Raw genomic sequence first — 12,674 nt, forward strand, 5'->3', positions numbered from 1 at the left:
TAACCGCCACTTGGAAACAAAATTCAAAACGACAAAGCATGTTTCCGGACCGTGTTGCTTTGGAAATATGCTTTATTTCTTCGTCTCATTTTTATTTTTTCGCAGTTCCAGCGTATTGGACGCCGGGTCGCACAACGAAGGAAGCAAAAAGTAATGGTTTCAAAAACACCCAAGTCACGGGGTCGTCTTTTCTTCTATTTTTTTTCTGTGTACGTTTGCTCGATCCCGGGGTGAACTTTGGGTGAAATGTTTCCGTTTTCGTTCTCCCTCTAGGTCCCCCCGAACTTACCCGAGCAACAAATCCCATCCGTCCTGGCGGGTTAATCAGCCGAATAGCCACGAGATTAGATTGGCCGATAAAAGAAATAAAAATGCCACAACGTTGATATCCTCGGTCCTTTGGCACGAATGCCACCTTCAACAGCAACGCCGCGTACCTGTAACCTGCCTCGAACGTAACTGGCAAGGGACACACCGGGCCAAGAATGTCCCGGACAATGATGAAAAAATGAAAAATGATTCATGTCAGGGAGCGACGTCGGTCCCCTGGTGGAGCGAACATTCTTCAGGTGGATAAAACTTGCAATTTTTCCACTTTTTTGTTTCCTTTCCTTTTTTTCACAAAACCAAACCGAGAGAATGACAGCAAGCAAGCAACTGTAAAAAATGAGATTTTAACAAATACGATTGAAAAGAAGGGAAAAATCGTGCAATGTACACACCCACAACTGAAGGATTCTTTTTTGCCCCCGTAAAGGGTGGAATGTTTTCCGACCGACACACACGCAACGGTACGAGTGGAAGGATGGAAAAGCATGGCTGTGAAAATGTTCTTTCTTTTCTATTAATTTTTCCAGCGAGTGGGCAGAAAAGGTGAAAATGAACCATTTTGAGGGTGTTTGTGTTTGAATGGCTTGAAAGCTCTTTAAGAAGCCAAGAAGAGTTGTTGTTAGTGTTTGACAGCTTCAAGAATATCTGTTCCTTATTATTATTTAACATTTTATGGTTTATGGTTTATTTATTTTAAAGCATTGATTTTTTTTACATATTTTTGTTAAATTGCGATTCTTCTTTAAAAATTTTAACAGGTTCTCCAGTTTTTACAAGGTAGGGTATTGGTCCATAAAATTATTTTTTGAAGGAGATTATTTGGAATATGGGACGCCCGGTAGTAGAGAAGACAACGGACGAGACGGCCGGACTTTATACGACAGGACCAGGGTTCAAATCCTATGCGGATCGTCCGTAGTGAGCACTGACTTTCGAAGTACGTGGTATCCTTAAGCCTAGTAAGCCAGGCATGACTTTAGAGGTCGTTAAGCCAAGAAAAGAAAGAAAGAGAGAGAGAGAGAGAGAGAGAAAAAGAGAGAGAGAGAAAAAGAGAGAGAGAGAGAGAGAGAGAGAGTAGAATATTTTAAACTAGTAGTGGACTGTACAATCGAACAAAGGAATCTTGTCTGAACTAAGGGAAGAATTGCAATGCATGCTGAATATTAATTCAACTGTAGATTACAGGGTTTCTATCCATATAATGGAACTTTTGAATCACTCACAGGGGAACTTTGCGAATATAAAGTGAAATATTGCAAGGCGACTGTGGACAGTTACGATCATATAATGGAACCCATCAAACTATTAAGGGAATTTTGCAATCAGGATTGTTATTTCATTAAACTTGTTCAGAGGAATTTCTGTTAATTTCGGCGTTTCTTCGTCGTTTCGAATATTTTTTGCGTTAATAATTTTAAATTTCAAAATAGCAAAATGCTTTACGGCCAGGCCATTCTTCATGAATAAAAAAAAACATTTTCTTTTTTATTACTTCTTAATTACAGGGTTTTTCAGTTGATAAGGCAATTGCATCCAGTTTTATGGTAGGCTTCTTAGATGGAATGGCAAATGAAGCTAGTTGATATGGCAACGACCTCAGACGACAGGGAAATCAAATACCAGATCAAATATCAGATGATATTGTCATAGTAGCCGTTGATATTGCACGCACTTACCCGAGCGCTGAAAGGACGTTATTTATAATTTAAATTAAAAATCGTAAAAACTATGATAGACTGCAGGAACTTGAGAACATAACAAAGAGCCACGGCCAACAAGAAACAGAAAGAGGAGAAAGAGACAGAAAAGAAAAGAGCACAGAGTAAAATAAAAAAAATAGTTAAGGAGCAATAAAGGAAGTCGAAATGGTCAAAAAGAGCATTGAAGTGTCGGAAACAAGCCAGTAGCGGGTCGTTAGAGCTAAAAGTTGTGTGGCGTGCAGGAATCGTTAGAGGAGGACGGGGACTTTTATTGTTTTTATTAAAAATGTTTTGTTAACACTTCTTTTTAAAGTCTTTCTTGGAGCTTTAAACTCCTTTTTATTATAATGTTTATTAGTTGATTTCTCATTCTGCTTTCTGTTTTGGCTTGATAGTTTGGTAATTATTTATTTATAATTTCGGTATGACGGCTTGCGCAGTATTGTCATTTTTTGGTAATTATTGTTTAGTTTTTGACAATACATATTGCTTTACTATTTTTCCTTTTATTTTTCTAGCAATAGCTCAATGTGAACAGTTCTTTAGGCTGTTAAGGACTTACAATTATGTTGCTTTAAGTTTGCTTATTTTTTACCATTTTGTATGATTTTATTCCCTTTTAAGAGTCTTTTTTCTCGGATTATTCTCCCTTCCACGGTTCCTTTCTCACTCTCGCACATTGAGCGTTTCCTGTATATGACATTTTCAATTACTTGTGCCCACTTCAAAGAAACCAAAAGCTTGCCGTACAACCGAGAGAAAAGCAGTTTTTTTTTATTCCACCCTTCCTATTTTTGGAATTCTAATTTCTCTAACTCGTTCATAATTCCATAACCTATCCCTACGTAGCCCCCAGATACCTCCCAGAAATGGCTCCAAAATCTGATAAGCTTTTGTAAAAATGTCATAAAAGTAAACGGTTACACCAAGCTCAGCTTTTCCAGACTTCGAGGCATTTCCTTTGAAATTCGCGCACTCGGCAGCAGTCTCCGTTGCGTGTTCGATTGATTGAAATTCCTTTCTCTTAACGGCGGCGTGTTTTTTTTTCTTTTGCCTTTCTTTCCAGAAGTAAGCGTCCGGTACTATCGCGGATTGCCCCACGTCACCGTGCCACTGCCCTCGCGGAACGAACGCTGCCAGTTTACGCTGCGACCGGTAACGCACTGTGTGGGCGACTTTCTCGACATGCTGAAGGTGGAGGACCGTGGCATCGACCGGGCAGCCATTCTCAACCGTGAAGGAGTCCGGATAGCGGCCGCGTGCTCCATCGAGAACCTGATGGACGACGAGTTTTGGTGAGTAGCGTTAGACTTACACCAGATGTCCGTTCAGGCGCGCGCGCGCCACGTACTTCAAAGTAAAAAGGGTACGGAAGTCGACTTATTTCGTGACCGCGCACCATTATCGGTTGCGACAAGTGAAGTGAACCGGCCAGCGGCCGGCTGGACAATACAATATCTTTCTAGTCGATTATAGGCAGAAGATGCACTTTGTTGATTAAATTTCCGTTTTCCGACATGAAGGCGGTCCTTATCGGCCCGGTTTCCATCTTACATGGTTCGAACCGTAACAATGTACCCTTGTCTTCACCGTTTTGCTTCAAACTGAATGCTAAATTGCTCCTTAGAAACGGCTTGAGAATCGGGTGCTCAATGTACGCGGAGGTAGCACTCCCATCGTTCCCCATCGATGCTTCCTTCCGTCACAGTTTCTTGTTACATGCTCTTTTTACATCAAGTTCGATTTGTTCGGTGAAAGTGCAAATAGAGAAACGGGAGCTCATTTTACGGTAGAACCGTCGCATCATCTATATTCAACAGCCCGCTCTACAACCGATCACAAACTATTTCTCCTTCTTCGTTGTGCTTACTTCCGCCGTCGAAGGAAGTTCAGGAAAGTGCCATCTTGCCTTAAGAGAGTTGACGATAACTTTCAACGCCATCGAATTGCTGCCTGCCGGAAAGATCTTTTCATTAAGCAGATTTATTCCAAGGAAGATGCAATTATTTCGAGAAAGGCTGTTGAGCACCAAAAGTGTTGACTGCGTTTGGAATGGGCGAGTTCGTTTAAGGAGTCAGTTTATTGGTTTAAAAGCGATAGTACAACTTTTCGGAAAACACGATTCAATGGATCTAATTAAATCGTATGAGGCGTGTAACAAATAGTTTTGGGTTTGTGAATATATATATGCTGAAGAAGATTTTTATAATAAGTGATGTACGAAGCAATAACGTGCCTGATCTGGATTCAAATCTTAACCGAGTCTTGTCCTCCGCAGAACACAGATGATAAATACTTCTTTAGATCATCATCGAAAGTGATAACTAAAGCAACTATTTATGAAATTCGTCTCCCCGTTCAACCTTTAGAGTGAATACTCGGGCACAACTCTAGTACAAATCTGCAGTATAATATTAGGAATAGGATCATATAGGCCATCTTCCCAAACAATTTCACTTGAGTGTATGAGCAAGAAAGGCTTAGCATGAGATGCAAAAAGGCCTTACAGTTTCCTATTCTGATTACCCAATAGTATTTCCATTCTTGGGCGCTAAGCGAAACACTTACTGAGCGATGAATGATTAAAGAATAATTTGCTTATTAGTAAATTGCTGCAAAAGAACAGCTGACACACTAATCGTTCTGGAGCGAATTTAAATTCGTCGAATGGAAGCCATGCTCAACGAATTATTTGTATTATTTCGAGGTAATCTGATTCGAACGATCCTAACTGTACGTTGCAATAATCCTTTGATAGAAGATAGTTCTGTTTCTCTTAAGCCACAATCATCCATCCAGCTAAAGAATGGCAAATCCAGAGATGAGAAGGTCTGTGGTGCTAAAAACACTGTGATTAATTCCTAAAGTCTATTGAGCCCAAGATCCCATTATATTACAGAGTCTTCGGATGATCAGAATCTTCTGACGACAATGTTTGTTAGCCCCTACGACCAAGATGTTTCTTCTTCTTCTTTGTTGACCTAACGACCTCTTCAGGTCATGCCTATGGTTTTCTGTGATTTGATTTTACCCGTAACAAGGTAGTCAACCCTGTGTACGGAGAAGCGGTCTGGATGGGATTTGAACTCCGGTCCTGCTGTTTCAAGGCCGGCGTCGTAGTCCCACGACTACGATCTCTATGGGTGGATGAGTATTTAACGACAAGGCGCTTTAGATAACAAGGTCCTTTATTATTTATAATTCCAGTATGACGACTTGAAGCCGTATTGTCAACTAGGTCTTTTGATGGACGATGTATTGAATGTACGATGCTACCGTGCAAATATACGTTTAATACTTCGGCACACATACATCTTGCTTCTCAGAAATAATATTGAACAGTTTCCATCTACATCCTGCTGGTGCAAGCAGATGTGCCTTCACTGGAACACTTGCAGGTAATATAATACAATGGTGTGATGTGCAAACAGCACAAGAATAGCAAAAGTCCTTTACGATGTAATTTGTAGCTTTATCACAAAAGAAGCCTCACAGGAACACTGGAATATAACCCAGTGGGAATCAGAAGTGCCCATATGATCAGAAGTGACAAGAGCAAAAATATTACAATGCCTCATTCACTTTGCAGCAAGTGGTCGTTTCTAACGAAAGCAGGGCGGTCGGGTGGCCGAGGCGATAACGGCAGGACCGGAGCTCAAATCCCATCCAGATCGTCTCCCCGTACGCAGAGCTAACTACTTTGCTGCGGATATAATTAAGTCACAGAAAGCCAGAACTGGCAGGCCGAGACCTCTCGAGATTGTAACTTTAACTTTAGAAACTGACTGGTGTTTAATTTCTAAATGAATCATTTTATTGCTCAATGCATGCAAACGGTCGAGTGAGGAATGAGATTACATATGCCCCTTAGATGCTTGTACAAGAAACGAATCGATAGGTTAATCTTTTGACCAGAGAAGAAAATGTTTAAAAAATTAAAGAACGAAACGAAAGAGTTAACGAATGCGTTCGGCACGCCACGTTAATTCGTTTGCATATAAAATGGTCCGTGTTGTAGTCGACCGCATGTTTAGTTGTTATTGAGGATTTAGCTACAACGTACACATGCTCCGAAATGAGGTCGATGCTGGTTCTTTTGCTTGTTGCTTTGACGCCGCTTACAGCTCTTACTCAGCTTAGTAAGTAAGACTTTGAATTGTACTTATAGTAGACACACCAACTCCAACTTCCAATTGAATTATCTTTCATAATGCCTACCAACCAGTCTGTCCACGCAACGAGCATTATAGTGAATGCGGGAACTGTGAATTAAAATGTGGAGATTCTGCAAGAACGCCCTGTCTTTCAACGTGTCCCGTGGGGTGCTTTTGTGACGAAGGATTTGTCCGCAATAAGGAACTCGCAATATGTATACCACCGCATGAGTGTGGAATAGATCGGTAGATAGATAAATAGATAGATCAGAAATTATGCTTGAAAATGCAATTGTGTAACTTTAAACAACAGTCGCTGCGCAAGTTGCATCTTTCAGCAATATTACAGTATAAACGATATTGTACTCATTAATTTACTTAGAAAGTTACTTACTACTCTATCTCTGTTTGGGCCTAACACGCCTCCTCTGTCCATGTGGTCGGTCTAAAAGGGCGTTACGAACTGGGTCGTCATAACATATCTAGCCCATTGGAGCATGGCGAGTTTAAAAAAGGAAATAATATAAAATAGGGTATAAAACCCCGGGGCTTATTCGCAAATTGTCCGTCGATATCACTGACCCCTTATGTCTGAAGTTTGGATAGGTCCATCCTTAAATACGGGAGCATCCTCTTGTCTCCCACAGCTTCAGCTTGGAACAAATGCAGCGCTATTTCACCAGACTAGTTATCCGTAGGTTCCTCGGCTCCTCCAATCAGGCGCTTCCTCCTTATGTCAACCCCCGATGTCAACTCCTGAGGTTGGCATCTTTAGAGAAGCGGCGGTCTGTGGCTAGTGCCGTGTTCATCGCTGGCCTGCTACTCCGCGTTACCAACGATCCTGATCTCCTGTACCGGATAGACCTATACGACCCCACCCGATCACTCCGACCCCGTGCTCGGCAAGCTATCGTGTCCCGGCGTACGTGCTTCGGCCATAATGACCCCTTCTTTATACGTCTATATGTCTACATCCACATCCGCTTTCCGATCATCTCTCCTTACATCCCCGAACCTCACATACCAGTGCTTCACAATCTGCCACACCACCTTTACGCCGTTTAGCTTCATGTGTTTGTTCAGCCATGGCGGCAAACAAATGTTTATATTAGTAAATTATAAATAATAGGGGAACCAGCAGTAGGGCGTTTACTAGATGTAGTAGATGTGGTCTAAACTAGCTTTAAAATCACTCACGAATAGGAGAAATCTCGTAATGAGCAATGGAATATGGCTTTATTTCTTAAACCTTTTCGCAGATCTATCCGACGACGAGAGCACTATTTCTTTCGTTTCGTCTTTCGTTAAGCTTTTTAACCTTCATATTGGCCATCTGACTGTCGTTTACTGCACTTCTCTTGCTCTACTCCTCCTCCAATAAATCAGGCCTAAATCAGTCTGACTATCCGGCTACGAGTAAACATTAAGGGAACTTCAGCAGGAAAAAAACGGGTGGTCGATTTCATTGGAAAGCTTGCCAGACATCTAAAAACCAGCTGTCAACAACATAAGGACACAGATAGCATCATAAGGATAAGCTCAACCCTTGTGCACTGTGGGGGAACATTTCAGCAGTTCAATCGTTGCCATACTGCATCCTCAAGCATTAGATGCCATTTCTTATCCATATGCTAAATTTAATATTACCAACCATGACCATGGCCACGACCAAATGAACCGTTGCTTCGACAAACTTCGTTTGATGAGCCAGATAAACCGCCGGTTTCCGAAAATTCCATCCTTCGATGATTTTTTTTTTCGTTGCTGTTGGTGGTTGTTCCGTGCCACCCACAATCCAACCCAAACACGTTAGCTTTGGCCAACCATGCGGTGAGAAAATTGTCTGCTCATTTTGCTCACTCGAGTCTGGGGATCTCCAGGCTCTTGTTCTCTCTCTCTCTCTCTCTCTCTCTCTCTCTCGCTATCTGTCTCTCTCTTTCGGGAAAGCTTAGATGCCCCAACACCGTGCAAAAGAAAATCCATCGATCCATCGGCATGTCCGGAATCGGATAACTAAACCGTCGCACCCGCGCGGTTCTCGCCAGCCCTCCCCCCCCCCCCCACCCAACTCATCTAAATAATCCGCCCCCATCATAACACCTGACCGGCGCCATGGTGCAATCGGCTGGAAGGGAAAGTCAAAATTAGATTGGTTTTTTGATTGGACCCGATGGTTAGTTGGTTTCAGCCGGTGCCGCACATTCTCAAGGGAAGCGGTGGCTTTCATCCCAATCACACCCCCCCCCCTCATCCACCAATGGGAGGAATCTCCCCTTTCTGCACAGGGTGGATTAATTTCATTCCGGGTCTGGTTGGCAAAATCAGTCCGGTTTGTGAGCTTTGAGATGAAAATCAAGCCCCAACGCGCCGGAAAAGACCCACGGAAAGGTGAGTGGGAGCGGGTTGGGAAATGGGGGTCTATTTCACTCACGAGAATATTTTTTTTATCCTCCACTTGGCACAAATCATCGTCCATAAGCACTCTCGCTACCGGATTATCGGGGAAAATTTTCATGGTTTCTACTTTAGATTTTCCTCCCCATGAATGTTCGATTGTACTGTACTACCTTCACAATAAAAAAAAACACCGCCGCTTTCCTTCTTATCGTGGAACGTTTCGATCCGTAGTGACGAAATTAGTTTTCTCCCCATGGGGAGAAGTTTGTTTTTGGAGTCCTTTGTGAACACTCACCATAGATGGTGAGAGGTTTTCCCACAGCCAGGGTATCGTCCAGTACACCAAACATTCCACGGAAGCACGCGGTCTGTGGTGGCCTGTGGGCTTGATTGTTATAATTTATTGCTTTTCCCACGTCCTTCAGCGTGTGTGTGTGTGTGTGTGTGGACAGCTGCGTAACGCAGGATGTAATTAATAATCCCAATGATTGGTATTTTAGCAATGTGTGTGCCGATCGGCCACATGCACTGGTCCCTGCTGTCAATAACATCACAATGGCAATGTGTTCTTTCGATCGAGCTAATTAATCATGTTAAATGGCTTGTTTAGTGTATTAGATGAAAAAAGCTTGTACTCTATTTTGATATTTACAGGGTTAAACATACGACTCACGAGAGGAATCCTTTCTTTCCGACCCTCAAAGGAATGTTGACAAATTGCTAAAGATAGTTATAGCATTCAACAACACCCTTAAATATTTATAAAACTGTTTGTAATTGCGGCGCCTGTCTTTACACGCCAGGACCGGAGTTCGAATCTCGGTCAGATCACCTCCCCATATGCAGGCCGGACTAACCAACTACGGGGAAACCCAAGTCACAGAAAGACACGATCCGCCAAGAATGTCGCCTATGTACGCGTAAGTGTGGTAGAGATGGCCTTGACAGCTGGTTTCGAGCTGAGTACAAGAACTTCATCTTCGTTGGCACAACAACCTCGAAGGTCTCGGTCTGCCATTTCTGGCTTTCTGTGATTTGATTTTACCCGTAGCAAGGTCAGCTCTGCGTACGGGGAGACGGTCTGGATGGGATTTAAAATCCAGTCCTGTCAAGACTGGCGCCATCAGACCGCCCCAACTTTGCATCTCGCATACTTGACCTTGTTACATTATGAGACAAGAAGGTTACGGTGTGCATCGATATAAGCTTCATTTGATCCAGAAGCTCAAGCTTAACTACCTTCACGCGTTTATAAAATATACGCGTTTATAAAACGCGCAAATAAATAAATAAATAAATAAATTAAGTTAAGAATAGTTACTTGTATGTCAGCGGAGCATCAAGCCCTTTGGAAGCCCTAAGCAGAATGAATCTAAAGGCTCCTGCTACACATGGTTCACATGAGGTATCAGGTTGGTTCTTGCATCTGCGATATAGCACACACTTCGTAGCTTTATGTACTAGGCTTCTGATAAGAGATCCCTTGAATCAGGCTCCTTCTACGAGGCCCCTTACACAAAACGCCTTATTTGCAAGGAGTCCCGCGAGGCTCTTAAGACTAGGCCCCTAATCAGGGACCCCCCCTAAAACCATGAAATTAGGCCGCTTATGTGTAGTCCCTAGTAAGAAACTTGCAAAAGGAAGCCCCAAATACGAGGCCCCTTATTCCTGGCAGCCGGTGAGATCCGATGCGTCTGGCTACTCCGTCCTCCATTCAATCCGTCACCGTCAAACATGTTAGGTGAAATTGTTGAATTTGTGAAATGGCCAATTCACACGACTGCTACTTAGTTGCTTTCCATCGTTAGAAAGTCAATATACCAAAATGCGCAAGGTATTTACCTTGGATGAGTTTTGCTGTTTTCCTGGCAAATGGCTGCCAACCACTGAGGCAGTGGTGGATCAACCTAGGAGCGGAAGGAGCGTCTGCTCGGGGCCTCGTCGTTTACCTCGGGGCCTCGTCGACCCTAAACAAACCTGTTGTTTCCCACTAATATCACAATTAGCGGGGTGTCAACTGCTATTCCGTTCGTGGTCCTCCAAATATCTTGACCCACCACTGCGCTGAGGTGATGACAACTGACCATAATTTGTGGTTTTATCCTGCTAGAGCGCTGATGTAGCTAGTCATTTTTAGTCGGAGATCTATGTCAACAAGTGGCAAAGTATCGATGCTCTTAAAGTTATAACCAATCATAACTCTATTCGGTGGGCCAGAGTCATGGAGAGATGGACTTATTGGCCCATCAAAAACGCAGATAAACGCAATCAAGTGAATCCTGGACGGTTTTGAATTGCTATCAAAGCGTAATGTCTGTTAGCAGCGATATTTTTAAACAGTCAATAACAATTTGTTAATAGTGAGTAACCTCACTCACTTGTGTACACCAAAACTCACTACATTATCCAAACGCTCTAAAGCTTTTATCGAAAGTGGCTGTATCTATCACATCCCTATCGGTGTCATCCATCATATTCTCCCGGCGACAAGTGTCTGGATCGCGTTGACCAAATCTCTCCCTCGCCAGCCAGAAGATTCAATCAAATCCACTCGAGCAAAGCATTACATTAATTAGCTGTCAACCGCACGGGGGGCTAATCACTTCACTTCACCCATATTCTTTACCCGCGTTCACTTTCACACTTTCCGTGTCATTAATTCCAATCCACTTGATCGATTACATCTCGCGCGAGAATACGATCCGTACTGGCAGGCTTCTTCTGCTACGTACGACTACACAACTGTGAAAATGGGGATGCCCGGTACAATTTTGTTTTTATTTCCCACTTTAGGTCCTCCGGAGCAACCAGGGAAGTAATCCAAAGGGCAGCAACAAAAAAAGAGGGTATTCCCTGCCCTGAGAAAACTAAATTTGCACCACGTACTGAAGGCGAGACTATCCATCTGGTTTGGTCCTAAAATTGCGCCATAAATCTTTCCATTCGTCGTTTCGATAGGTATCCGACGTTGCTTTCCGAAGTCATTGCAGCTTCCACAGCCACATATCTATCGTACGGTAGTAATTACTCACCAAGATCGAGCAGCAGAATGCAAATTTTCGATATCGAAGGGGGAATGCTTTTATGCTTGGTCGTTTATAAGCCAACCGCAAGCGTCTTGAAGCAAAATTGGGAAGCTTTTAGATGAATGAGCATGCGGTTGGGATGTCTTCTCGCTTTTGTCTCTGTATGTGTAACTGCGCACACTGGAAGCACACGCTTTTTCAACCCCATTTTGAATGATAAATTGGTATTAAAAATCTTTAAATTTAGAACTTAAATTTATGTAGGACACAAGACAAAAGCTCTTTGTTGCATTTGCATAAAACATTTCTAGTGGTATACATCTTCACTGTGAGTCTTAAGCACTCTTACGCCGCTTTAAAGACAATATCGCTCGCCCATAAATTCCCCAACCCAAACTCCGTCCTCCATTCTTCAGCGACCCGACCAATTTACCTGTGGAAATTCCAATCGACGTACGCTTCCGTTTGATCTAACATCTTCTTTGGCAAAACCCTCTCGCCCTCCGAAAACACATCCTGTTGTTGAGTGAAAATAGGGCAAAGGAAAAGCACATTCTATTAGAATTCCTGCTGTGTGACTCCAGTGCAGAGCTCACGTTGGAATAGGTGAATGAACGGATTTCCTTCCGCCCCGCTCCCCGCTTTTTTGATGGTTTGTGTTTCGATGTTGTTGTGTGCGGTCGGAAGGAAAATGAAAAGTTTCCGTTAACCCCACGAAACAGCTGCGTCGCTCCTGCTGTTCGCATCGAAACTAGATAGGAAATTGATGTGAAAAACGGTGGCACGTAAAGGGCCGATTAGTGTGTGTTTGTGTGTGTGTTTTTTTTCCACTGCTTTATGCTATATATTTTTGGCAACCTGACGTGCGAAAAACGCGCGTTTGCGCTTTTCAATGGAGGCGCCCGGTACTTCACGAAGGAAGTATTTAAAAATGAATTCGCAGGTGGTGTTGGTGTGTCTTCCGTTTCGATTCTGCTCACGTTTTGATAGCATTTTGTTGTACAAGGATTAATGCGTTTCATTGCGCTATCTGGATGGGTGAGCGAAATAGGAAAAAAAACTTTATA

The 12,674-nt window shown here is 42.9% G+C and overlaps 1 protein-coding gene across 10 annotated transcripts in view; it reads left to right on the forward strand.

The window, feature by feature from the left end:
* The window catches only part of LOC118509505 (calcium uniporter protein, mitochondrial), a 127,338-nt gene that overhangs the window by 106,881 nt on the left and 7,783 nt on the right, over positions 1 to 12,674 (forward strand). For 9 of the 10 annotated variants that reach the window (XM_036050163.1, XM_036050171.1, XM_036050167.1 and 6 more), the window contains one exon: positions 3,097 to 3,325. In XM_036050163.1, coding sequence (XP_035906056.1) covers positions 3,097 to 3,325 — 229 coding nt within the window. The remainder of the gene's footprint in view (positions 1 to 3,096; positions 3,326 to 12,674) is intronic. The other variant, XM_036050172.1, reaches the window with a different exon arrangement.

This window comes from Anopheles stephensi, chromosome 3, assembly GCF_013141755.1.
Source record: "Anopheles stephensi strain Indian chromosome 3, UCI_ANSTEP_V1.0, whole genome shotgun sequence".
Classification (NCBI taxonomy): Eukaryota; Metazoa; Arthropoda; class Insecta; order Diptera; family Culicidae; genus Anopheles; species Anopheles stephensi.